Source organism: Henckelia pumila, chromosome 4 (assembly GCF_033568475.1).
Source record: "Henckelia pumila isolate YLH828 chromosome 4, ASM3356847v2, whole genome shotgun sequence".
Classification (NCBI taxonomy): domain Eukaryota; kingdom Viridiplantae; phylum Streptophyta; class Magnoliopsida; order Lamiales; family Gesneriaceae; genus Henckelia; species Henckelia pumila.
Window position 1 is genome coordinate 141514511 of NC_133123.1, and position 25105 is coordinate 141539615.

General features: G+C 39.0%; 2 protein-coding genes and 1 non-coding gene across 4 annotated transcripts; all 3 read right to left on the reverse strand.

The window, feature by feature from the left end:
* Positions 1-12992: 12992 nt before the first annotated feature.
* Positions 12993-13742, reverse strand: LOC140861913 (uncharacterized). Its single transcript, XM_073264915.1, has one exon. It carries the CDS (start codon positions 13740-13742, stop codon positions 12993-12995), a length of 750 nt encoding a protein of 249 aa, XP_073121016.1.
* Positions 13743-17908: 4166 nt separating this feature from the next.
* On the reverse strand, positions 17909-21588 carry LOC140863623 (NEDD8-conjugating enzyme Ubc12-like). Of its 2 annotated transcripts, XM_073267170.1 has the most exons (7): positions 21450-21572; positions 20738-20824; positions 19763-19876; positions 18823-18931; positions 18591-18669; positions 18389-18505; positions 17909-18305 (listed from the first exon to the last, which is right to left on the reverse strand). In XM_073267170.1, the coding sequence occupies exons 3-7, from the start codon at positions 19869-19871 to the stop codon at positions 18168-18170; spliced, it is 552 nt and encodes a 183-aa protein (XP_073123271.1). In that variant the 5' UTR covers positions 19872-19876; positions 20738-20824; positions 21450-21572; the 3' UTR covers positions 17909-18167. The 2 variants fall into 2 exon arrangements, with proteins under 2 accessions (XP_073123271.1, XP_073123269.1); XM_073267168.1 differs by lacking the exon at positions 20738-20824 and having other exon boundaries at positions 21450-21588.
* Positions 21589-21665: 77 nt separating this feature from the next.
* On the reverse strand, positions 21666-21737 carry TRNAD-GUC (transfer RNA aspartic acid (anticodon GUC)). Its single transcript has one exon. It is a non-coding gene; the product is annotated as a tRNA-Asp (tRNA).
* Positions 21738-25105: the final 3368 nt, after the last annotated feature.

A 25105-nucleotide genomic window follows, 5' to 3' on the forward strand; every position in this document is an offset into this window, starting at 1 on the left:
GGATCATGCGGCTGCGCACATCCTCAGTAAAGTACTTGGCGTAGAAGATACGCCTAAACTCCGTCCACGTCAGTGTGGGCAAGTGAACTCCCCGAACTGCACCCTCCCACCAAAGGGCTGCATCCCCTCTCATCATGTACGTCGCACAGTTCACCCTGTCGGTGTCTGTGATCCCCATGTAATCAAAGATGGACTCAAGAGAGCGAATCCATCCCTCAGCCACCAAAGGATCGGTGGTCCCAGCAAACTCCTTAGGTCCCTTCTTCTGGAACCTCTCAGCCACGTCCTCCTCATGGGATAGTCTGGGACGTGCAGCCTGCTGCTCCAACAGAGCAGTAATCCCTGCCATCATCGTAGCACTGGCCTGCTCCAGTGCTGTCATAGGGTTCTGCGGAGGTGGCGGTGGCGGTGGAGGTCTTCCGCGTCTATTCATCTGTCTGGGAGGCATTCTGTACCACCACATATTTTTTTTACGTAAATCGCAATGCATAACTAAGGGTTTCAAAAATCTTACTGAACATGAAATACTTAAAATTAATACATATGCTCCTTCTAAATCTTATTAAAACATTTAAAACTTACAGACCAGTAGCAGGATTTCTGAGCTTCACGTGGCAGATGGACACCCGCCAAGAACCGTGCTCTGATACCAATTGAAACAACCCACTGTATCAAGACGGGTATTTTCAGCGTGCTTTTGTCCTCACTCACACGCACCCTGAGAAACTTCCCAGGGGGTCACCCATCCTATAATTGCCCCAAGTCAAGCACGCTTAACTTTGGAGTTCTTATGTGATGAGCTTCCGAAAAGAAGATGCACCTTCTTGATATGAATAGTACATATGAAATCTTTTAAACCCTCCTCAACCATGTAGTCCCATACCTACACAGTCTCAGAATCCCTCTCATTCCGGCACGGGATCGGTTCATTCATGTCTCCCTCCGCCTAGAAGCCTACCAGGAGCCGCTCATTGTCCGTGCAACCTCTTGGCACCGGCGATCACTCCCTGCCTCTTCAGCCCCGGGCGTCACATTTGTAACAACCCACTGTATCAAGACGGGTCTTTTCAGCGTGCTTTTGTCCTCACTCACACGCACCCTGAGAAACTTCCCAGGGGGTCACCCATCCTATAATTGCCCCAAGTCAAGCACGCTTAACTTTGGAGTTCTTATGTGATGAGCTTCCGAAAAGAAGATGTACCTTCTTAATATGAATAGTACATATGAAATCTTTTAAACCCTCCTCAACCATGTAGTCCCATACCTACACAGTCTCAGAATCCCTCTCATTCCGGCACGGGATCGGTTCATTCATGTCTCCCTCCGCCTAGAAGCCTACCAGGAGCCGCTCATTGTCCGTGCAACCTCTTGGCACCGGCGATCACTCCCTGCCTCTTCAGCCTCGGGCGTCACATGCCCACCAGCTTCCGCTTGGTTCGTCCCCGAACCATACCGTACTAAGAGAGGTCGGCTCTGATACCATTTAAAACGCCTAGTACTACTAAATGCGGAAAAACTTTTTTTTTTTTTATCTACTATATACATATACGCCCATACATATATGTATAAATATTAAAAATAATATTTCAAATCATAACTCGCTTAATAAAATAATAAACAGTTATTTGATAAAATCTCGAGTCATGCAATAGATAAAATAATGTCTATGGTGAAAATTTATAACTTATGTCTACTAAAAACTATGAAAAATCAATAAGTAATCATAACCACTGAAAACATAAAAATATCCTGAATAAATAACTCATGCATAAATAAAATTCTAGCGAGACGGTCACGGGGCCACTGCCATGCTCACTCATACGTCCTCGCCACCGGTAGGAGCTACATCATACTCACCTGCACCATATAAGCGTAGTGAGCCTAGAGGCTCAACATGTCTAATCCTTTATAACAAGGGTTAAAATAATGAATCACGTAAATACTAATACATATACATGTATATGAGCATGCATGGAAACATTTTTCATAACATAAATGTTGAATCATAAATCTTATACATAACATAACTTTCTTCATCATACATAACATAATTGAGCATGTCATAAACATAAAAACTGAGTATGGTCATATCCATGAATGTGACTAATAACTGTGCCGACTGATCAGTCTAAAGAACCATCGTACGTGGCGGTGAATAAATCCACCTCTATGCCGGTAGTAAACTACCTCTGTGCCAGTGGTAAAACCACTTCTATGCCGGTAGTAAAACTACCTCTGTGCCGGTGGTAAACCACCTCTGTGCTGTCACACCACTTCAATTTCCATAAAAAATATTTTTCATGCTCAATTCTTAATCATAAACACATCATAAAATATTTCATGTATGCATGCACTTAAAATATGTCCGTAATATATATTTAATTAATTTTAATAATAAATATACTTTTACTTAAAATAGACTTCATGCATAAAAATAATTAAATATATATTCCGGACTTAGTTTATTTTCATGGATTGGTCCCGACTGCTGGTCTCTCTACTAAACCCCTTAACTGACTTAAAGCCTGTTAACTAACTTAAAGCCCATAATTAAACAACTACTTTTAAAAAATATAATTTTTACTAAAATAAAATACTTAAATGTTATTGGGCTTAAATAAAAATATTTAGGCCCAATAACTAATTAATTCATAAAAATTCCTAGACTGGCCCAATAAAATCACTGACTAGCCCAAAAATTCCGATGGGCCCACGGGCCCATAAAATTATTGGGTTAACTTAAAATAAATTTAAAAAGCCCAAATAAAATTATTTGGAAGCCCAAATAATTTTATTTCTAATTAAATGGCCCAAAAATCCAATTAAAGCATTAAACATTTTAAAATTAAAATACTCGAGCCCGGCCCACCTAGCCCAGACCCGAACCTACCTGACCCGACCCTAGACCCTACTGACCCGACCCACTACCCTGACCCGACCCGGAACCACCCAGAACCCTAGCCCGATCACCCCCTTCCCAAGACTGTTCTGCCACTGTGAGCAGCAACCGAAATCCCCGGCGGCCGCCTTGCTCCGACCACCCACCGGCCGGAGGGCCACCCCTAGGACTTAGCTCACATCCAGGCCTTTCCAACAAGCCAAGAACCAGCCCAAACCGTCAACTATGGAGTGAGAACGAAGCTCTGCCACCCGGCCCTTCTGCACTGTCGCGCAGACCCGAGCAGCTGCGGGAGAAACGTTCGTTCTCGAAGCTCCGACCACGAAAGACCATGAAACCTCTTGCAAAAACTTAGGAAACTTAAAGGGGGTTCTAACCCAACCGACCTTACCCTAAACCGTGGTCTGAGGAAGGAGAACGAAGCTCCCTTCCTTGAAACCCTAAACCTGCGCGAACAGCACAGATTTTGTGCAGCCATGCCCAACCTCTTCCTAGCCATCTCCAGCCCATGTCTGACCCTACCACTCGACCCTAGGGACCCCAAGGAACCCTTCTAACCATGGACCAGCAGACCACCTAGCCATGGACATGAAAAACGTGAGCATGCATATGAAATCGAAGAACAATGCGCCTAAAACCAACATCAATCGATTTTTCTGAAAAAGTTTTCAAAAGATTTCGATGCCTACCAAAACCTACATAATATATACTGATATGACGTTAAAATGAGAAGGAAAATCATGCATGAATAATAGCTCATATGGTGGCCAAAGAAAAGTTTTAGACATGCCTTTAAATTATTGACGAACGGATGATGCGTTTACGGGACTCCGGGACGACGAACGACCAAATAAATCCTCAAATAAAAGTTGATCGGCTATGGTGGCTTGTTTTCTGCTGAAATTGAAGATGGAGGCGTGAAGGAGGGAGATGAGTGTCGGCTAAATAATTTGTAGTGGGTGGTGGGGTTTGGGGTAGGTTTAGGTTTTTAAATTAATTTTTGTATAATAAATATTAACTAATTAATATAGATAATATATCAAAGAAAATATAATTAAAACTCTAATCATAATAATAATAATCTGATAAGATAACTCCAAATCTCGAAATTATTAAATAGACTAATTTTAAAAATTAATAAAAGTCAATAAAGAGACAAATTTTGGCTAAAAATAGCCCCTTAAATAAATATATAATTAAATACTAAAATTTTCTTGACAAAATACCTTAAAATATTATTTTAAGGCTCATAAAACTCATAAAATATTTTTGGCTAAATATTTTGGTATCTCGTCCGTCCACGGTCCCGTCTACGCGATCAAAACCAATTAATTTCCATAAATCACAAAAATCACTAATTTTGGGTTATACTAATTTCCAACACCACAGCTCTCCTCTTTGTAAGTCTTGCCTTTTTGTAAAATTAATGTATTCCTCGGACGAGTCATACATTAGGGAAATAATATAGTTTTTAGAAGCACCCAACTCTCCATATAATAACCCCGAGCCCTCCGACTTTGATAATCCAAACTCAGATCTGGAATTATCTGAGACTCGAGAGGAAAAATTGAGGCAACTTCACAAACTTAGATCGGATGAAGCCCGATTAACTGCTAAGGGTAAGCAATGGTACGAGGTCCTAGCTTCCCATTTAAGCCTTGATATGGGCTCTGTCATTAGAGAGAGGTCAGGGATGCCCGAGGATTATGACCTCATAATCCCAGGTCAAAAGGACGGAGCTCACAAACCTCCCCTTGATTTTTTGAGTTTTAGCATAGACCAGGTAAAAATGGGTTTGAGGTTTCCCATCCCGGACTGTGTGCTACACTTGTGTCAATACTTTTGTGTGTGTCCCAGTCAATTGTCCCCAAACTCATTTAGTTATGTTCTTTCTCTGGGTGTTTTATTCTGCTTTTTCGGAGTCCCATTGGACATAGAAAATTTTCTAAAATTTCTCCAAATCAAAAACACCGCCCCGAGCCGATTTTATATTTTCATGAGACCCGATTACCCGTTCTTGCGAGGAAAGCCTAGCTCTCACAATGGTTGGACCAATAGGTATTTCAGCTAGACCTGGGAATGCCGAGGTAATTGGGCCCTGAACTTCACAACCCCTGACCTCCCAGCTCTACCTTCTCATGACTTTACCAATTTTCTCAACACTATGTCCGTTCAAGCTTTTTACCTCGAGAACCTGATCGAGGATGATTTGCTCTGCCATTACGGCTTCAGTGGGAAAGGAGTAGAGATCGAAGGAGATGTAGGTAGTACCCCTGTAACCGTGCTACCCTTATCTAAACTGCTTTAAACCTGTTTTTATCTTATTTATTGAATTTGTATTTGCCAGATGATAGGATTCGTTCTGCTACCATGCCTGCTAACTTGAGAGTTGCCCTAAAAACCTGAAGAGGAAGAAACCGGAAGATGTTGAGGCCAGTACTCATGCCAATAAAGACACCACCGAGCACTCCAAGAAAAAAATCCTTCAGGCCCAAAGAGCAAGGGCGTACTACAGCTCCCAAGCTCCAACAACAGCCTCCGAATTCATCATCCCGAGCCCATGGCAAGGGCTCGGTAGAGTATTTTGAATCTCTACCTGATACCGAGGCCCGGGGTATGACACTATAGCCCGGGATGCCTGATATGTCCTTATTTTCACATCCCAATACCCGAGTGAGCCTAGGCATAATGCAGAACCTGATCTCCTGAGCCGACGTGAAAATTCTACAAGTTGTGCCCAGTCCGGAAGCTGAACAGAACTTTGCCTTGGCTTTCATGCAGGTACATTATTATTTTTCAACTCTTATCTTGTACCCCGAGCTGGTATTTATCCTTTGATTATCACAGGCCCTAGCTTGGGGAGGGGAGATCATCAGCCAAGCTTTCAAAACCCGGGAGAAACATACCATAAACAAGGAGGCGTTTGTAGCTCGGATTTCTGAACTCACGCGGAAGACCCGTGAGATGAAAAAGGAACACGAGGAGAAAATGGCCGGGATGAGGGCTGAAGTTGAGTCGTGCCGTACTGCCCTGAAAACTTATAACACTAAAATTGTTGAGCTGGAGGTGGATAAAGTAGAGCTGAAGACGGCAGTTCGGGGTCTAACCAAGAAAATTGAAACCTCTTAAGAGGTCAGGTGGGCCAAAAAGGAAAAAAGAATTTTTGAACTCTTTCGAGTTTGCCGACACGGTGGCCGTCAAAGCTGCTACCTTTTTCAATGAAGGCTTCAAAGGATGCCTAGCCCAATTCCGAGCCAATGTTTACTCAGAGTCCGAGCATCCAGCCACCTTCCTAGACTGTGTGAAGGCTTTGGAGGACATGCCAAAAGAGGATGAGGTAGACCAGGAAGGACCCGACCAGGGACAGACCACCGAGCAGACCGATGATCCCCTCCCTTAAATGTTTTCCTCTTTTGAATTATTGATAATAACATGTTTCATATTAGATCCTATGTGGTCCATGATTTTGGTTGTTGCCCAGGTCGGGCTGATACATTTCTTGTTACTATTTTTCATGAATGGTTGTTTTTGCCCGATTTGGCTTTGCTACCCCGTGTTAACTTGTTATTTTCTGTATGACCTCCAGGGGATTAAAATTATCTGTCTGAAAATTTTCATAGTATAACAGAGCTCGGATTATATTATGGCTATGTCATCCATACCTTGTCTTGTATAAGAAATGCTTAGTGTACTATTGGAATGCTTCCTAATATAATGATTTCCCAGTACAAAAATTATATTGAGTCTATTAAACCCCAATCTGGAATTATAAAACTAAGACCCGTTCTGAAAATAAACTTCCATATGTTAGTCTTGGAAGGAATTTGGTCAAGTTTCATCCAAATAAGAAATTACACACAACTGACGAGAACTATTCGGACAAATTTTAAACAAAGGCTCGAGCTGAATATTCCAAGAAGATTTTATGCATGTTTCAAGGGGTAGGCATCGGTCGGTTTGGTTCGGTTTTACTCTATTACGGTTCGATTTTTCCGGTTTTGGTTTTCAAAATCTTTGGTCCAAAACCGAACCATTTTATTACGGTTCGGTCCGGTTTTTGTGTGATATGGTCCGGTTTTTTTGGTCGATTTTATATAGTTTATGTAATGAATTAAATTTATTTTGCACGACTCCAAATATTAGTTTAGGGACAAAGAAAATTATGAATTTTTTAAAATAATAATGGATTTAAAACTAAAATGAAAACCAAAATATAAAAAGGTTAATACTAAAAAAATTTTAAGAATTAAAATGAAATCTCACTTGATGCATGTAATACATAATAGAGAACTAATAACAATAAAACATAAATTATTCCATTAGAATTTACAATATGAACTTCAGTTAAAACAATAAAGCGACTATTAAGTTCCATAAAATCATATTTAATTAAAATAGTCTTACATCTTGTAAGGAAAAAACATAGAAGTCATAAAAGGCCCATTTTTAAAGATCAATGGTCAATATCCATAAAATTCTTATTTTAATCAAAATTTGGTCGGTTTGGTTTTTTTGGTTTTTTCGGGGCATAAAATCGAAAATCGAAAACCGAACCAAAAAACCGATTTTCATACATTTTAAAACCGAAATCGGCCGAAAAACAGAAAAAACCGAACCAAAAAAACCAAATTTTTCGGTTCGGCCGGTTTTTCGGTTTTAACCAAACTATGGCCACCCCTACTTGTTTCCAAATCTGCGCCTACTTATGTGCTCAATCAAGATTCACGATTTTGTAAAGTACGAGTCCTGTGCTCGAACCACTAAGTCATATATTCAGGCCATAATGCTCATACGTGCAAGACTTAATTCTAGTCTCATGAACATTGACCATGCTCGAGTTACCCGTATATGCCCGAGTTGTCTGGATTAGTATGACGGAGCTAATGCGGTCTTGTGATACCAATCCTAGCTGAATTGTTCACACTAGACCTGTCTGGGCTTTTGAGTACCACTGATGTGGATTTTTGATTGCCACTGAAGTGGTCTTGTAATGCCAGACCTGTCTGGGCTTTTGATTACCACTAGTGGATTTTTTATTGCCACTGAAGTGTTCTTGTAATGCCAGACCTGCCTGGGATTTTGAGTACCACTGATGTGGATTTTTTATTGCCACTGAAGTGGTCTTGTATTTCCAGACCTGCCTGGGCTTTTGAGTACCACTGATGTGGATTTTTTATTGCCACCGAAGTGGTCTTGTAATGCCAGACCTGCCTAGGCTTTTGAGTACCACTAATGTGGATTTTTTATTGCCACTGAATTGGTCTTGTAATGCCAGACATGTCTGAGCTTTTGAGTACCACTGGTGGATTTTTGATTGCCACTGAAGTGGTCTTGTAATGTCAGACCTGCCTGGGCTTTTGAGTACCACTGATGTGGATTTTTGATTGCCATTGAAGTGGTCTTGTAATGTCAGGCCTGCCTGGGCTTTTGAGTACTACTGATGTGGATTTTTGATTGCCACTGAAGTGGTCTTGTAATGCCAGGTCTGCCTAGGCTTTTGAGTAATACTGATGTGGATTTTTTATTGCCACTGAAGTGGTTTTGTAATGCCAGAACTGCCTGGGCTTTTGAGTACCACATGTGGATTTTTGATTGCCAATGAAGTGGTCTTGTAATGCCAGACTTGCCTGGGATTTTGAGTACATTGATTGCCACTGAAGTGGTCTTGTAATGTCAGACCTGCCTTGGATTTTGAGTACCACTGATGTGGATTTTTGTGATATGTTTTAAGTGATAATATTGTATTAAGAAAAAATGTTTCTCAATAGTTATAATAAAACATATTGACTCCTGACGACATGACTGACTCTTGAAACATAATTGAAGACTGAATAAATAGCAAAAAGAAGACTAAATAGATAGAGACCAGCTCAGTAACCCAAAAACAAACCTGAACTGAGTTGTTAGGGATAGTATCTTTTCAAGTGTTGAGCATTTCATGGCTGTTTTCCTTTCTTGCCTTGGTGGTCCTCCAAATAATAAGCAGCTACTACGGCCTTTCCTATCACCTTGAACGGTCCTTCATACTTGGCACCTAGCTTTCCTCTTTCTCCTAGAGGTTGTATATTTCGCATAACCAAGTCTCCTTCGTGAAAAACCTTAGGGTACACTATTTTATTGTAGGCCTGGGTCATTATTTTGCGATAAGCTGCAAGCCTTATTGCTGCTCGGGTCCTATTCTCATTCAGTAAGTCCAAATCCATTGCCCGTAGTTCTTGATTTTTGTCTCCATACGCCATTATCCGCGCACTTTCTTGCCCTATCTCTGCTGTAAGGACAACCTCAGTGCCGTATACCATGCTGAACGGTGTTTCTCCTGTCCCCGATCTGGCTGTAGTTCGGTATGACCATAGCACTGATGGGAGTTCGTCTACCCACTTACCTTTGGCTGTGTCCAGTCGTGTTCTGAGAGCTTGAACTATTGTTCTGTTAGTGACCTCCACTTGTCCATTTCTTTGTGGGTATTCGACAGATAAGAAAACTTGTTCAATCTTCATCTCTTGACACCATGCTCGGACTTTAGCTCCGCATAATTGTCTCCCATTGTCTGACACCAACCTGCGCGGGATCCCGAAGCGACACACTATATTTTTCCATAAAAAACCGAGCACTTCTTTTTCTGTAGTTTTATCTTGAGGCTCGGACTCTATCCATTTATAAAAATAATCGATTGCAACCAACAAGAATTTTCGTTGGCCCGTGCTAACAGGTAATGGCCCCACAATATCCATCCCCCACTGATCAAAAGTACAAGAAGCCACGACCGCCTTCATGTATTCCACGGGTCACCACTGCAGATTAGCATGTCTCTGGCAATTATAACATGAATTAACCAGAGCTAATGAGTCTTTCCGCATAGTGGGCCAAAACAAACCAGCTAAAAGAGCTTTCCGAGCTAGGGCAAGACTGCCAAGGTGACTTCCACAAGAACCTTCATGAATTTCCCGTTATACATAATTTGCCTCGTCGGGACCCAAACACTTTAACAAATGTTGAGAGAAAGATCTTTTGAACAGAATTTGATCGATCATGACGAAACGAAGTGCCCTCCATTTTATCTCCTTAGCTTTCTTATTATCACTCGAAAGTTCTTTCTTAGTCAGATATTTATGTATATCATATCTCCAATCCCCATCTGGTACTTGAGCTATAATATCATCAAGAGTTTCTAGTTGAGACACGAGTTCCCGACCTGAGATAATGGGATTAGGCCGGTCACTTCAAGCACTGGCCAGGCGAGCCAAATGGTCGGCCTTAATATTTTCAGCTCGAGGGATGAGCTCCAAGTTCAGCTCGGTGAATCCTTCTTTGGCCTTGTCTAATGCTTTGGCATATTTCATCATTTTCTCATCTTTGATCTCAAACTTTCCATTGCTCTGTTGGATGTCTAATTGGGAATCGGAATATAGAGTAGCTCGGGAAATACCCAAGTTCTGTGCTGCCTTGAGTCCAAGTAATAATGACTCATATTCTGCTTCATTATTAGAGGCTCGAAAGTCCAACCTAATGGAGATATTAGTTTCTTCACCCCAAGGCGATATGATAACAATTCCAGCCCCACTTTTTGTTTGACATGATGACCCGTCTACAAAAATTCTCCATAGCTCTTCTTGATCTAATTGTATTGGCTCTGCCAAGAAGTCGGCTAGGGCTTGAGATTTTATGGCCGTTCGGGGTTCAAATTTAATATCATATTCACTTAACTCCGTAATCCACTTGAAAATTCTTCCCGATGCATCTGGGTTAGATGCAATTTTTCCCAAAGAACTATTAGTGAGCACGGTGATGGGATATGAGAGAAAGTAAGACCTTAATTTCCTTGTTGTGATAACTAAGGCTAAGGCAAGTTTTTTTTTGAGTTAAGTAATTGAGTTCGGCTTCCTTCAGGGCAGGACTGAAAAAGTAAACGGGTTGATGATTTATTCCTCCTTCCTAACCAGGACCGAGCTGGCTGCTCGGGGGGTGACAGCCAAATAAAGGAATAACTCTTTCCCTTGAACAGGCTTATTCAACACATGCAGTTTCTTTAAATAATATTTTAAGTCCTGAAAAGCTTTCTCACTGTCCTCATTTCATTCAAAGTTTTTTGTCTTTCATAGTGCTTTCAAGAAAGATAATATTTTATCTGCAGATCTGCTTATAAATCGAGCTAATGTTGTAATTCTTCCTGTTAATCTTTGTACCTCCTGTATATTCCGGGGCGAACTCATGGAGATGATATCTTGGAATTTTTCAGGATTGGCCTCAATTCCCCTTCTTGTAACCATGTAACCCAAGAACTTGCCAGACCAAACTCAAAAAGTGCACTTGTTAGGGTTTAACTTCAGTTGATAATTTTTCAGCATCTGAAAGGTTTGAGTTAGGTCGGTAATGAACTGGTTGGTAGTTCGGGTCTTGACCAGGATATCATCCACATAAACTTCAATATTTTTTCCAATTTGTTGCTTGAACACTTTGTCCATCAATCTTTGATATGTAGCCCCAGTATTTTTGAGCCCAAACGGCATAACCACATAGCAATAGGTTCCTGTTGATGTAAACAAATTCACCTTGTCCTTGTCCTCCTTCGCTAAAGGGATCTGATGGTATCCTTGATAAGCATCCAAGAAGTTGAGTAATTCATGTCCTGCAGACGACAAGCTGATCGATTCTAGGTAGGGGTAGCAATCTTTAGGACATGCTTTATTTAGATCTCGAAAATCCACACACATGTGTCATTTTCCCGTAGACTTTGGAACTAGGACTATGTTAGACAACCAGGTCGGGAAGTGAATTTCCTCAATGTGTCCAGCCTTGAGTAACTCGTCTACTTGTTCTTTTATTACCGCATATTTTTCGGGACAAAAGTGACGCTTCTTTTGAATAATAGGATGACAATCCTTTATTACATAGAGCTTATGTTCTGCTACCTCCCGACGTACCCCTACCAAATCTGCAACTGACCACGCAAAAACATCTTTATTTTTTTCCAAGCATTCCAATAAGGGTTTCTTCAACTGTGCTTCAAGGGTGCGATCAACCTTTACCATCCCAGAGGGAGGGGAGATCATGATTTTCTCAACTTCTTCTTCAGCAGTGACAGATGTGTCTTCTATCAAGTTAACTTGTTCCATACCTGAGAGTCTAGGTCGGTCAATATTATCAGTCCTGACCACTTTTTTTTCTATTCTGACCTCATCCACATAACATTTGCGAGCAATAACTTGATCACCTTGTACTTCGCCGACCTCTTTACCCAATGGAAACTTTATTTTCTGATGGAGAGCTGATGCTACAGCCATGAAATTGGTCATGGCTGGTCTTCCTAGTATGACATTATAGGCCTATGGGGCATCGACTATAATGAAACCCACAATCTGGGTCTTGCGAGAGTGACTTTTTCCCAAAGTTAGTGGTAGGTGCACTAACCCAATAGGTCGGATTGCATGACCTATGAAACCAAAGAGTGATGTCATGACAGACTCCATCTTATACTGCCCTAAGTCCATTTGATTTATTGCTTCCTGAAATAGGACGTTGTCAGAACTGCCTGAATCCACGAATATCCAGGCCACATCATCATTTGCGACCATGGCCCTTATCACCAGCGCATCATTATGGTTGCTAGAAACCTCTTTCAAATCTTTCGGCCCAAAAGAGGGGGTCGGGCCAATATGGATTATTTGATTACCAATTTCCATATTTATTAACTTTCTGCTGCTATTATTCCTGGATCTGTTGGAGTCTCCATCAGTTGGCCCTCCAGAAATCATGTTAATAATTCCTCGAGCAGGCTGAGCTGGTCTTTGGTCATTCCTGGCCTGGTCCTGATTTGGGCGATTGAAATTTTCTTGGGGAGGAGCAGTCCTGGCTCTTTGTCTATGTTGACTAGATCTTCCTCGTTGTTTTCTTATTCGAGAGATATCTCTCCTGATGGGTCAATATGTTCTTTATTTCAGGATTTTGCTGCATTATCCTTTCAATCTCTTGATCTAATTGACGACGGTCCTTCGTAGTATGCCCATACTCCTTGTGAAAATGATAATATTTATCTGATTCTTGATTTCGAGGCCCTTGCTCGGTCCACGGAGGCCTCTGTGTGAGTTGTCGATCATCACAAATTCGTAAGGCTCTGGACTCTACTATTTTTTGGACTTTTTGGCCTCTCCATCTTTAAACCTGCTCCCAAAGTCTGTATCTCTTCCATGTTGACATATTTTTTAGCTCGGGCAAGTAATTCCTCGTATGTTTTAGGCGGCCTCTTTATTATAGATTTCAGAAAAACTTTTGTATCGAGTCCTTGCATGAAGGCACTAATGAGTAGATCGGGTGTAGCCATTGGTACTTCGAGGGCCAAAGAGCTAAACCTGCGAATATACGCCCTCAAATTCTCTTTCTCGTGCTGCTTAATTGCGAAAAGGCTGAATGTGGTGGTAGGATGCTTTTTGTTACTAGAAAAGTAATGTAGGAAAGACTTGCTAAAATCCTTGAATTCTTTGATTTCCCCCAGGCGTAACAAATTAAACCATTGTTGTGTTGGCCCTACTAGAGTAGTGAGAAAAACTCTGCACTTGATCGGATCATTATATTTATATAGCAATGCTGCATTTTCAAAGCATGCCAAATGCTCCTTGGGGTCCCTTTTACCATCATATTCCCCTATATGAGGCAATTTGAAATGGTTCGGGAGGTCGGCGTCCAATATCTCCGATGTGAAGGGGATACTCCTAGCCGTGGTAGCTAAGTACCCGGCCTGCTTATTCTTAAGTTGCTCCATCTCTTCTTTCAACCTTCTGATTTCGTCCAGATGAGCATTCGGATCGGGATGCAAATGATTGCCCTCACCCCTTTCTGCAAAAGCCATCTGGACAGCTTGAGCCACTAGTTGTTCCAAATTGGGTTATCTCCGTTCTGATTAGCCATCTTACCCTTTATTCTTCAAAATTCCCACAGACGGCGCCAATTGATGATGTCAAAAATTTCTCTCGGATTCGGTCTGGTAGAATGGATCCTCCAATTCCTCTATTGAAGCAGGTCGAGTCCGGTACCAGTGTATTTTGCACAAGCAATAGCTAGGTCAGGGGGGCGCCAAAAGTATTTTTGGTGTGACCACTCCAATGCCTAAGTCAGTGTCTTGAAGGCAGAGGGTATGATGAATGCGAAAACAGAAGAATATGAGTGCGTGAATGTGAATTGAGAGTGAATGATGATGAATGAATAAAACAATAACAATAATTGTATTTATAGGGGTAGGATAAGCAAGTTACCTAGTCAAAGTAGAACTAGTCCTGTGGTAGGACTCCTCATTCATTGGACCACCATAAATATCTGTAAATGGTCAAGCTTATCTTGTATGCATCTGAGTCCTATTTGAACTAGAAGATATGCGTAGCCCATTAAGCCCAGCTCGGGTAGGCTTATTAAAGGCAGCCCACGTGATGGCAAGACCTAACATGTATAAAACTGGGCGGAACCTTACCTTCTAATAATAATCCCACAATTGGGCCAACCTTTATAAATCCTTTCTCGAGTTAACATAATTAACTAATTAGTGGGGAATATGTTTTATAAGATCACACAAAAGCGAAAGAGAAAACATAGTCTTAGAGCATCTCCAACGGATGCGCTATTTCAGCGATTTGCACCATTTTGACGCCAATCTTTCCTCCAATCGAGCGTCATTCCCTGTGCCAATTTGGTGTGCAGCTACAATGTAGTGACCCGCACCATGATCACCTACTAATCAAAAGCTTAAGCATGCATTTAACTTAATTAAATAAATCAAAAATTAAACAACGAAAAACTTAACATCAAAAAATATTGTTTACAACCATATCGAATAAAATCCAGTGTATTAACCCAAATACAACTGAAACAAAAGCCTAGACAAAAACCGTGATAATCCTCCATTGCCTAAGCTCTCCTGGAACCACCCGCCTCATCCAGCCGCAGACTTGCCCCATGGAATAGGGTGTCCAAATACAACAAAGTACGGGACTTGAGCATGATAAGCTCAGTACGAGAGTATGAGTATACGGTTTTATATGTGCATGTATGCAAGTGAACTGTGTACCAAGACACGAGGTCAAGAATATCTGATCAAGAACAAACTTGGGTCCTGGTATGTGCCACGCTGAGTCGTCGCTACAGGAGGTGACCAACATACTCAGAAGCCCTGATGGTGACCTAACACAAGTACAGGTATCCAACCAAATGTCAGTGACCTAACATGAGATCCGTGTCCAACTGATTTTGGTGACCTAACACGTGTCTCTGTGTCCAACCATCTACTGACGGATAAATATCCCAATACCGGATATTACAAGGATACAGGCTCAATATGCTCATATATGCAACATACAGTCATGACATGTTGTATATATAAAGTCATATAAAACATGCAATCACATAATCCATGCAAACACATAATACATGCATACTCAATCTGGATATCTCGAATAATACTTTCGTACTTCATAAACTAGGCAAGCTAGACCAGCACTATGTCCAAGCCTATAATCCGCACTACAATGCAAAGTACTCATGCATTATAATCTAATTCTAAAAGTCTTAACTATACTATAGCATACTCCCTATTTACTATAAGGATCCAGAGCTATACCTGCGTCCGTCGTCAGCCCGCTGATGACGACTGCCCCAGAACTTGGGCACCGCTCCGTCGCAACCCCGGAGCACCTGGCCAACCTCCGGACCAAGCCTAGGAAGGCTGAAAACACCCCAAAACTCCTAAAACTAAGCAGAAACCGAGAGAGAAGAGGTGATTTTGGTGTGAAAATGTGGCTCTCGGAACCCCTATTTATAGACGGAGAATGTTGCGTCCGTTCTAGTAACGTTGCGTCCGTTCTCCACCTGTCCTGCCACACGTCGATCCAATTTCATGCAAATCGAACATTTGTCCCTGACAGGGAACGTTGCGTCCGTTGGTGGTTCGTTGCGTCCATTCGGCATCGGACGCAACGTTCTGCTTCGGATGCAACGTTCTCGTTTGGCTGCTTCTTGACTGTCTGAGACCCCCGGGACCTTTTCTATCATTTTTGGACGTTTCGGATCTGATTTTTCACTTATTTTCACCGAATAAGGACTCCTTAAATATGTTTCGACACTTTTAAAATTATATGTCATTTTCTAACATGTTTAAAATCATTTAATCTTGTAAAATGAAACCGGACTACTACATACAATATTGCGCCAGAATTGGCGCAACAGTGTAGCTGCGCCATCTTATTATTTTATTTATTTTTTATTCAGTGCTGCATCACTTTTTTTTTCTTTTCTTTTTTTTAATTGTTTATTATTTACTATCCTTGTCACGCCTTGTTTTTTAAAAAAAAAAAATAACTTTGACGCTTAAACAATAATTAAATTTGACAACTTTGAAGGAATCGTGTGAATGTAATTAATTTAATTACATTAACGAAAACAAACAAAATTAAAAATATTAGTAAAATGGTAGAATAAATTATTTAAATATTAATATATTTATTTTATATTATTTATTAAATTAATTTAATTAATAGTAATATAATTTAACATTATATTAATATATTCTTTTGTATTTGTATTTTTGTGAAATTAAATATTATAGATAAATTAAAATAGTGAAAAATATTATATTAATATTTTTTTAGAGTAAAGTTTGAAGTAGATGGATTGGAGATGAGTTTTATGTTTGATGCAAAAATTGCACTATTTTGATGCAAAACTTGCGCTAAAATAATGCAATTGATTGGAGATGGCCTTCGGTGGAAAATCGGGACGAGATAAAATATTGATGTGCGGGGAGATCCCTCGCTACGTGATGAAATTATTTTTGTATATTTATTTATTATTTATGGCTCAGATGTGTCTTGTGGCAGTTCTAATCATGCAGACCTATAAATTATAATTACCATAGAGCAATTGATTCAAAAATAATAATAATAATAATAATAATAATAATAATAATAATAATAATAATAATAATACTTAACATATAGCAAATTAAAATGATCTACAAAAAATTATTTTAACCACCAATTTTTTTAAAAAAAAAAAACTGATTTTTTTTAATGTTCGAGTCAATGTTCAAGACAACTATATGATTGTAATTTCAATCCAAATTGTATCGTAGTCTAAAACAAAGTACTCTTAACTAATTATCACTCTTGATCGAATTTATGGGAAAAAACTCAAAGAATCAAACGTTACCCTATTATTTTGTACTTTCTTTGTGTATTATTCCATTGATAATTAGTTAAATTCAAAACATCTCTTCAAATTTTATATATTTTTGGGGGAAAACACTGTCACTGAAATAAAGGGGCAACAGAATCAAGAGGACAATTTGCATTTGAATGTTGGTGTTCATATTGAAAGAGCACTTGAGATTTAAAACCAATTATTGAAAACACTAACATGCATGAATATCAACTATCACTTCTTGGCCTCATTGTCAAATCTTTCTCAATCACATCCCCACATGTCTTCCAACCATAGCATGTCCAAATGCTAGTAAATATTAATGTAGTATGAGCAAGGCCAAAGTTCCAAGTTCACGGAGATTCTGAATAACAAAACCGCAACGAGTCGACCAAAACCCCTCGCACGAAAGCCGATCCAAGCCAAGGCCATTCATAATCGAGGGACGATTCCGATAAAAGGCAAGATAAATATTTCGTTTTTAAAAGAGAAACTAAAAGAGTCGTCCCTCCAAAATAGATTTCATAACAAGAACATAGCAAAAAGGAGGAATTTTGAGAGCTCATTAACGATTTCCGATCACATGTGACTGTAAGCTTGAAGTAAGGAACCTCCGTTTAGATATCAAACCGTCCAGCAAACTGCGATAGGCAAACTCTCACATTCAACATACTTGTGCAGGAATATCACCAAAAATTAAAAATTTAAGAGTAGTCTCCGGACAGTATCACGTTTAATGGTGTCAAATTCACGATGAACCAGCAATTGGGACAGCATACCTACTTACCGTACAAAAGCCACAAATTATTAACATAAGAATTAAGATGCATGAAGACAAAATAGACTTCAATTCGAAAAAGTGGTTTGATCTTAAGAGTTTTATACAACGAATCATCCATATCAAGAAGTTACAGACGCATCAAACACCTTTCAGCATTCAGTGTTACATGGATACTGTCGAAACTTTAAACAGGTTCAATTTTAGTGGCAGAAAGACTAGAAATAGATTCAGATATGCAGCCAAAGGTACAGATTTCTTTGATCATACCAATTTTGCAAATAAATTGGTATCTGGTATAATCGTCACATGCTATATGCAGCGAGGGAACAAAGTTTGTCCAACATATCCACCAAGCATTGCCCTCCTAACATTAGACGCGAATAATTTCGGGTTATCTCTCAAAACTGCAGCAGCATCATGATTTAGAGGATCCTCGTGATTGGGTTCCTGCAAATAATGGGTTTTATAATAATAAAAAAAAATTAAGCCTGAAACAGCCATATTTTTAGCAACATGAGGGACGAGAATACCGTGAAAAGATGATACAGCCCATAGATGATGGTGTTTATATTCAGCACAGGTTTCCAGTCTTCTCGAAGAATGTTTAGACAGACATTTCCTTCTAAGTCGATATTAGGATGGTAGACCTGCATAAACACAAATTACACAATTAATACCGGCAAAGGTTTATTTAGATACATGCTACAATAAATCAAATAAAGCTTTCTTTACCTTTGTTTTGCACTTGACCTTTGGCGCTTCATGAGGATATATGGGAGAAATTTGGAAAGAAAAGATAAACACCCCACCCCTGAAACACATTGCACTAATATCAAGGGGTTGTAGATCTCATTAATAAGGCATAAACTAGTAGGATAGCACCCTCCAAGGAGCCTATATATGAGCTTGAATTGCCATAGTTAAGAATCCCACATTAAATAGAAAGCAAAGAATGAGTACTGACTGATAATATCCTTCATCAGGGCGAATGGTGACTTCAAAGTTCATCAGGTCATCCTTTCCGTTGGGAAAGGATATGCTACATGTGTTCGGCAGATTTAGTTCACTAATATCTACATCGAATAGGGAAGAACAAAGTTAAAGTCAGAGGATAATGACTTGAGAACACAGGAAAATGCAGGAAAAGTCAAAATACATTGATTAGCACATGATGTGTGCATCAAGGACCGACGACTTTGAAGGTATCCTCTATGTGAAGGTGAACTTCTATTGGTACGAACAGAACTTGCAGACATTTCCACGAAAAATCCATCCAAATAGTTTAAACTTTAAATGGAACAGGCCATTTAGAGTTAGTTTTCTACTGACAAACAAGCAGCAGCTTAAACAGTAAGCTCAAATGAGCTGTGAAAGAGAGCATGTTACGGGATAAAAGTTTCCATGCTGAGAAAAATGGCATGGAAAGAAATAATAGCTGTTGGCATGCGACCTCTCTTTAAATAATTGATTTATTTCCAGAATTATACGCCATTAATGGAAAGAAAAACTGAATGGATAAGCCTCAAAGAACCTTGTGTGAATTTTGACCAACAGTTAAATGTTAAAATAGAGTAGATCCACCATGAAGTTGTCTACAATCCATAACTTCTCTCCTTACTCAGCAATTACTCTCTAGTGTGCAACTTCAGATGTTATGTCTAATTTAAAACTTTAAAAAGATTTCACTGTTTAATGTGCCTGGAATATCAGTCAACAGGCTAAATTATGCACCCGTGAGGAGCTTTTCTACCTTCTATGATTATTTTGGTGAAACTATTAAAAACCAAACAATAATACTCGTGAAGGAATCCTAGAAACCAAAAAGATAGTCACAGGTATACATTAATTTCAAGAAACAAACTAGATTATCATATTCATTCTGCATTGCTGGAGTATAAAGATACCTTTGTGAAGCCGCAATTCACCCGCACTTTGCTTTTTCACAGGAGGCCTACCGTTGGCATTTTCAGCAAGTTCTCTTTGCTTTTCCTTCACCTTGAACAACTTGATCATGGTCCCTATATGTATAATATACATAATGCAATAAATAAATAAGGCAAAGTATAACTATGAAATTAGAGATGTAAAAGTTACATATCACAAAGAAAAATGAACAACTTTGGGTAAGAACTAGTTGTCAACCACTGATCTTAATTTGTAACACTTCTTTTTACAAAATTCAATACATGAGCCAGAGTTTCACACCTTCGAGATACAAAAAATAAAGAATGAAGGCTACATCACAGTCACTGAAAAACTGGAAAACAAACATGAGAGAGTAACTCTACATTTACCAGAAGGCATGCAAAATTTAATAGGATAGACCATAGAGTAAAAGACCAAGTAAGGTGTTCTTGGCTTTATTGCTTCCATGGAGAGGATTACTGAGCACAGGGGTAATATCAATTATTTAGCTTTAAAAAATTCTTCTTTCCGTGACAATAATTCAATATACAAAAAATGGCTAGTTGCATAGTAAAATTATTCACTTTAATAATTGTCATAACTATCCACCATGATAGAATTTAAGATAAAAAGGAGGACGAAAGAAATTAAAACAGAGACTCAGAGAGTAGTTGAGGAAAAACAGAGAAGTGATCAAATAGCATAATCAACACCTAAAACAATCAGTTTATTTACAGAAAAGTGATGACAGCGCAATTATAAAATGAGGAGTTTAACGGTCACAATCAAGTTTATGTTTCGGCCACGTTAGGTCATTCAGAAATGGGAGAAAATATATGGATTTTGTAAGACTGTGAATTACAATGTAAGCAAAAAAGCCCTGTGCATATCCCAAGGATGAGAAACACTCCTTATTATAAAATATTTAAATGAATAACAAGCAGTTGTTTCTAAAGGAAGAATAAAATCTATACCTAATCAAATGACCAAAAGCCACCCAATGAGTTCATAATTCTAGAAATTCCTTGTCTTTATAGGTAATACTTCTAAACTGCATGATGCTGAAATTCAAAATACGCAGTATCATGTGAACACGAGAATCAGACGAGCTATACTGGAGTCATGAAGTAGAAGTTAAAACAAAAATAAAAAATTTGAGTAAAGCTAGCTAGCTGTAAATTTGTATCAACAAAATATGAAGAAAAACGACACCATAATTGTTAAAAAATTACTTTTTTTCCTGAGAACTCGAGGTCTTTGGAGGTGGTTCTAACCATAGTTTCATGCTTTTACACTATTCTTAAGTTGCAGACTAGGAAACACATACCTAAAACTAACATCCGAGGTGTACACTTACATATCTATTGATGGTAATTAGACACTAAAAAACTATGAAAAAGTACTCGAGATCAACGAAATATAAATATACTGCCCCCAAGCGATCTTGACCTTGGAAACTCGCGGCACTAATATCGGATAAGAAACACTTTTTACCGAGAGCTTATGTTGGGTACCCAACAATAATAATAATATACTGCAATATCTGCAAAATTCAACCTCTAAATAATTCGATTTAACAAATTAGAACCACCCAACAGAGGAACCAATATAAGGAGCTAAAACTTGAGCAGACAACGAGTATAAAGTATTCTTAACAAATAATTAAATGGGTGATCGAAGCTATACCTGTTCGAGGGAAAAATTGAAACAAATTAAAGCTTGGGAATTTGAGATTGCAGAAGAAACTTTCGGAATGGAGCCTTCAATCGATAAACCGAATGTTCTTCCTATATAAACATCGGCAAAAACGTGGTGTGGTCATGTATGTGCTATACCCAGTCTTTTATTTAAAAGCGTGTGTTACACGTGCGACATCATCGCAAGTTATTATGAAAAAAAATTCGCCGTTGCCGGGGATCGAACCCGGGTCACCCGCGTGACAGGCGGGAATACTCACCACTATACTACAACGACTTGTTGAGAAGCACGCAAGTTACGTTACATATAAAGACATATAACACAATTAATAGTCAATATATCAATCTATCCCTCGATAAAATATAGCATCATCACTATGTTCGGTGACCATGGAAGAACTTCATTATTTGGTTTAGAAGGTGGATCATTAAATGATTTGTACACAATTGATTTGTGTTTGGTATAGTTTTTGTTGTGAGATAAATTAAGAATTATTTACTTTTGAAGAAATTATCTTTTGCTGTTATTGAATTACTTTTTTCTTTTTTTTGCGTAGCATAAATGATAAAGTTGAAAATATGAGATGTGATTACAAAAGAATAGTTAGTATAAGGAAAGAGAAATGTTTAATTATCTCCCCTTGATATACTTTTATCTTTGCAGTGTTGATTGAATCAAATTATTCATCCAATCAGTGATGATCCAACTAGTATAAGGGAAGAGAATGTTATTAAGTTGTATTTTGAATTCTGAAAACTTCAATGTCGGAAGCAATCAACAGCAACAAAAATGATCAACACAGTCGAGGCGAGAGAAACTCTCTATCCGCAAGACGAAATTGTCCGTTCCAAGTGCTAAACGTTAGCGGCAATCGTCTCTAAGATACAACGACTTTCGATCGTGATATAGCAGCAAAGCAAATATCACGAACTTCAACGAACGAAAATATGCTTTAACTTTTCTTTGAGAAAGTGAGGGAGAGATTTTGAGAAATCAGAAAAATGAAATGTATGTTATCAGATGTTTCTATATATGTTTTCTGTGTTATAACCATCATATATATAGTCTTATACACGAAACAACGCGTTTGAAGGCGTAAGGATGCAACCCATGACAGAAAAATGTCAGAAACAGTCGTGACTGTTCATTCTGCAGAAGGTGCCCTCCGACGGTAATTTTCTACCGTGCGAGCGCCCAACTTTAAGCCAACACACTGCCTCGCCATTTTGGTACCGCGCTCGCGCGGTAATTTTTAACCGCGCGGGCGCACGTCGCTTTGAACTCACTGTCTTGCATGTGCGGTGCTGCGCCCGCGCGGTAATATTTTACCGCTCGGGCCTACTTCATAAAATAATAAAATATTATTTTAAATAAATTTTATTCAAAAAAAATAATCGGATCAGAAGACCACACCACATCACACCACACCACACCACCCCACGCCGAGTCGAGCCGGCCGGCCGCGCGCGCGTGTGTGTTTGTTGCATCGACTAGCGTCTTGCCCCTTTACAAAACATCCGGTACCCTAAGGGCCCAATCCCATAGTCCAATGTTGGACTAATTAAGGTGAACAACAAATTGGAGTTGTTTCAATGTGGGACTACCATTTCCCCATTTCCCTCCAATTTATTTCACCAAAATTTTGAATTTTGTAATACTTTGGACAAGGCTTTTACAAACAATTTGGGTTAATCAATTCAAACCCTTTCAAGCCCAATCACAATTCATTCAATATTTCCAACAATCTCCCACATGAATGAATTTCACAATATTCTCACTAGAAAATCATTTTGAGTTATTGTTACATCAGGATAGGTAGCTTGTGGCTTTGAACCTACCGTTGTAAAATACTATCGGATTTACTAGTTGCATAGTAACGCGATGTTTTGAACTAGTCAACCGTTTGTGTAAACCAAGACAATAGTACTTACATAACAATACTCTTACATATTTTGTTCTCACGTTGTGTCTATTTCGGCCCTGGACCATATCTTAGATTCATAAGTGTTGCAATCAAAGCGGCCAATACTTTGCACTTATATAGGTGATCTCCTATCATGAGTATCCTGCATTACTCCACCTTATAGGTATCGGAATCATTAAAAGAAAACTTAACCTCACCACATTTTGCAGGTTATGTCAACTTGGATGTTCCAGGAATGAGTAAGTAATTTTTCCAAGTACTCAAACTAATATTTATAACTTAGTTGTCCCATTGAACCAAGGTTTTGGGATCTCCAATTCTTAAGGTTGGGTTACCGCTATAAATATTTTATTTTGTGAATTTTAAACCCATTCCTCCAAGTAGTTTGTACATTTGATCTCTATTTATATTTTTTGTAAGCGGATCCGCAAGGTTTTCCTTTGACTTCACATAATCAACCGAAATAACCCCATTCGAGATCAATTGTCTTATGGTATTATGTCTCCGACGAATATGTCAAGATTTACCATTGTACATACTACTTTGTGCTCTTCCTATTGCTGACTGACTGTCACAATGAATCGTAATGGAAGACACCGGTTTATTCCAACATGGAATATCTTCGAGAAAGTTTCGAAGCCACTCGGCTTCTTCTCCAGCTTTATCTAGAGCAATAAACTCGGACTCCATAGTCGACCGAGCTATACAAGTTTGTTTAGAGGATCTCCATGACACCGCTCCTCCACCGATAGTGAACACATATCCACTCGTAGACTTGGAGTCTTTTGTGTCAGAAATCCAATTTGCATCACAATATCCTTCTAGGACCGCAGGATATTTTGTATACACGAGTCCATAACTCAAAGTGTATTTCAAATATCCAAGCACTCTCATTAGTGCTTTCCAATGATCCTTACTTGGATTACTTGTGAATCGACTTAGCTTATTTACGGTATATGCAAGATCAGGACGGGTACAGTTAGTTAAATACATCAAACTTCCTATCACCCTTGCATATTCCACTTGTGAAACAGGTTCTCCTCTATTTTTGGCTAAATGTGTACCCAATTCCATAGGTGTTCTAGCCGTAGGATGATTTGTGGCATTAAATCGTTCAAGAACCTTTTCTACATAATGAGTTTGGGATAACATAATTCCAGCAGGAAGTCTAGAAACTTTAATCCCTAGAATTATATCACACAATACCAAATCCTTCATATCAAAATGTTGTCTCGACATTTTCTTGGTTTTCACAATCAATTCATGGTTGCTACCCATGATTAACATGTCATCTACATAAAGACAAACAATTACATATGCATTTGTAGTACCTTTAATGTAGACACATTTATCACATTCATTTATTGTGAAACCATTTGACAACATTGCAGTGTCAAACTTTTGATGTCACTGTTTAGGTGCTTGTTTAAGTCCATACAATGACTTGACAAGTTTACACACCTTTTGTTCTTTTCCGGGTACAACAAACTCTTCTGGTTGTTTTATATATATTTCTTCATCCAATTCTCCGTTCAAAAACGCAGTTTTAACATCCATTTGATGAATCTCAAGATCATGCAATGCTGCAATAGCTATGAGAACACGAATGGATGTTATTCTAGAAACCGGAGAGTAGGTATCAAAGAAATCATATCCCTCTTTTTGTCTAAAACCTTGAACCTCGAGTCGAGCTTTATATTTATCTATAGATCCATCTTCT

Bases quoted from the DNA above. Each gene is read 5' to 3' on its own strand.
- LOC140861913 (XM_073264915.1), bottom strand. From the start codon at position 13,742: ATGGCTTTTGCAGAAAGGGGTGAGGGCAATCATTTGCATCCCGATCCG.
- LOC140863623 (XM_073267168.1), bottom strand. From the start codon at position 19,871: ATGATCAAGTTGTTCAAGGTGAAGGAAAAGCAAAGAGAACTTGCTGAA. The intron at 18,670-18,822 runs GTCAGTACTCAT...AATGTGTTTCAG, and splicing joins CCTGATGAAGGATATTATCA to GGGTGGGGTGTTTATCTTTT. The intron at 18,506-18,590 runs GTAAAGAAAGCT...GTGTTTATGCAG, and splicing joins AGGTCAAGTGCAAAACAAAG to GTCTACCATCCTAATATCGA.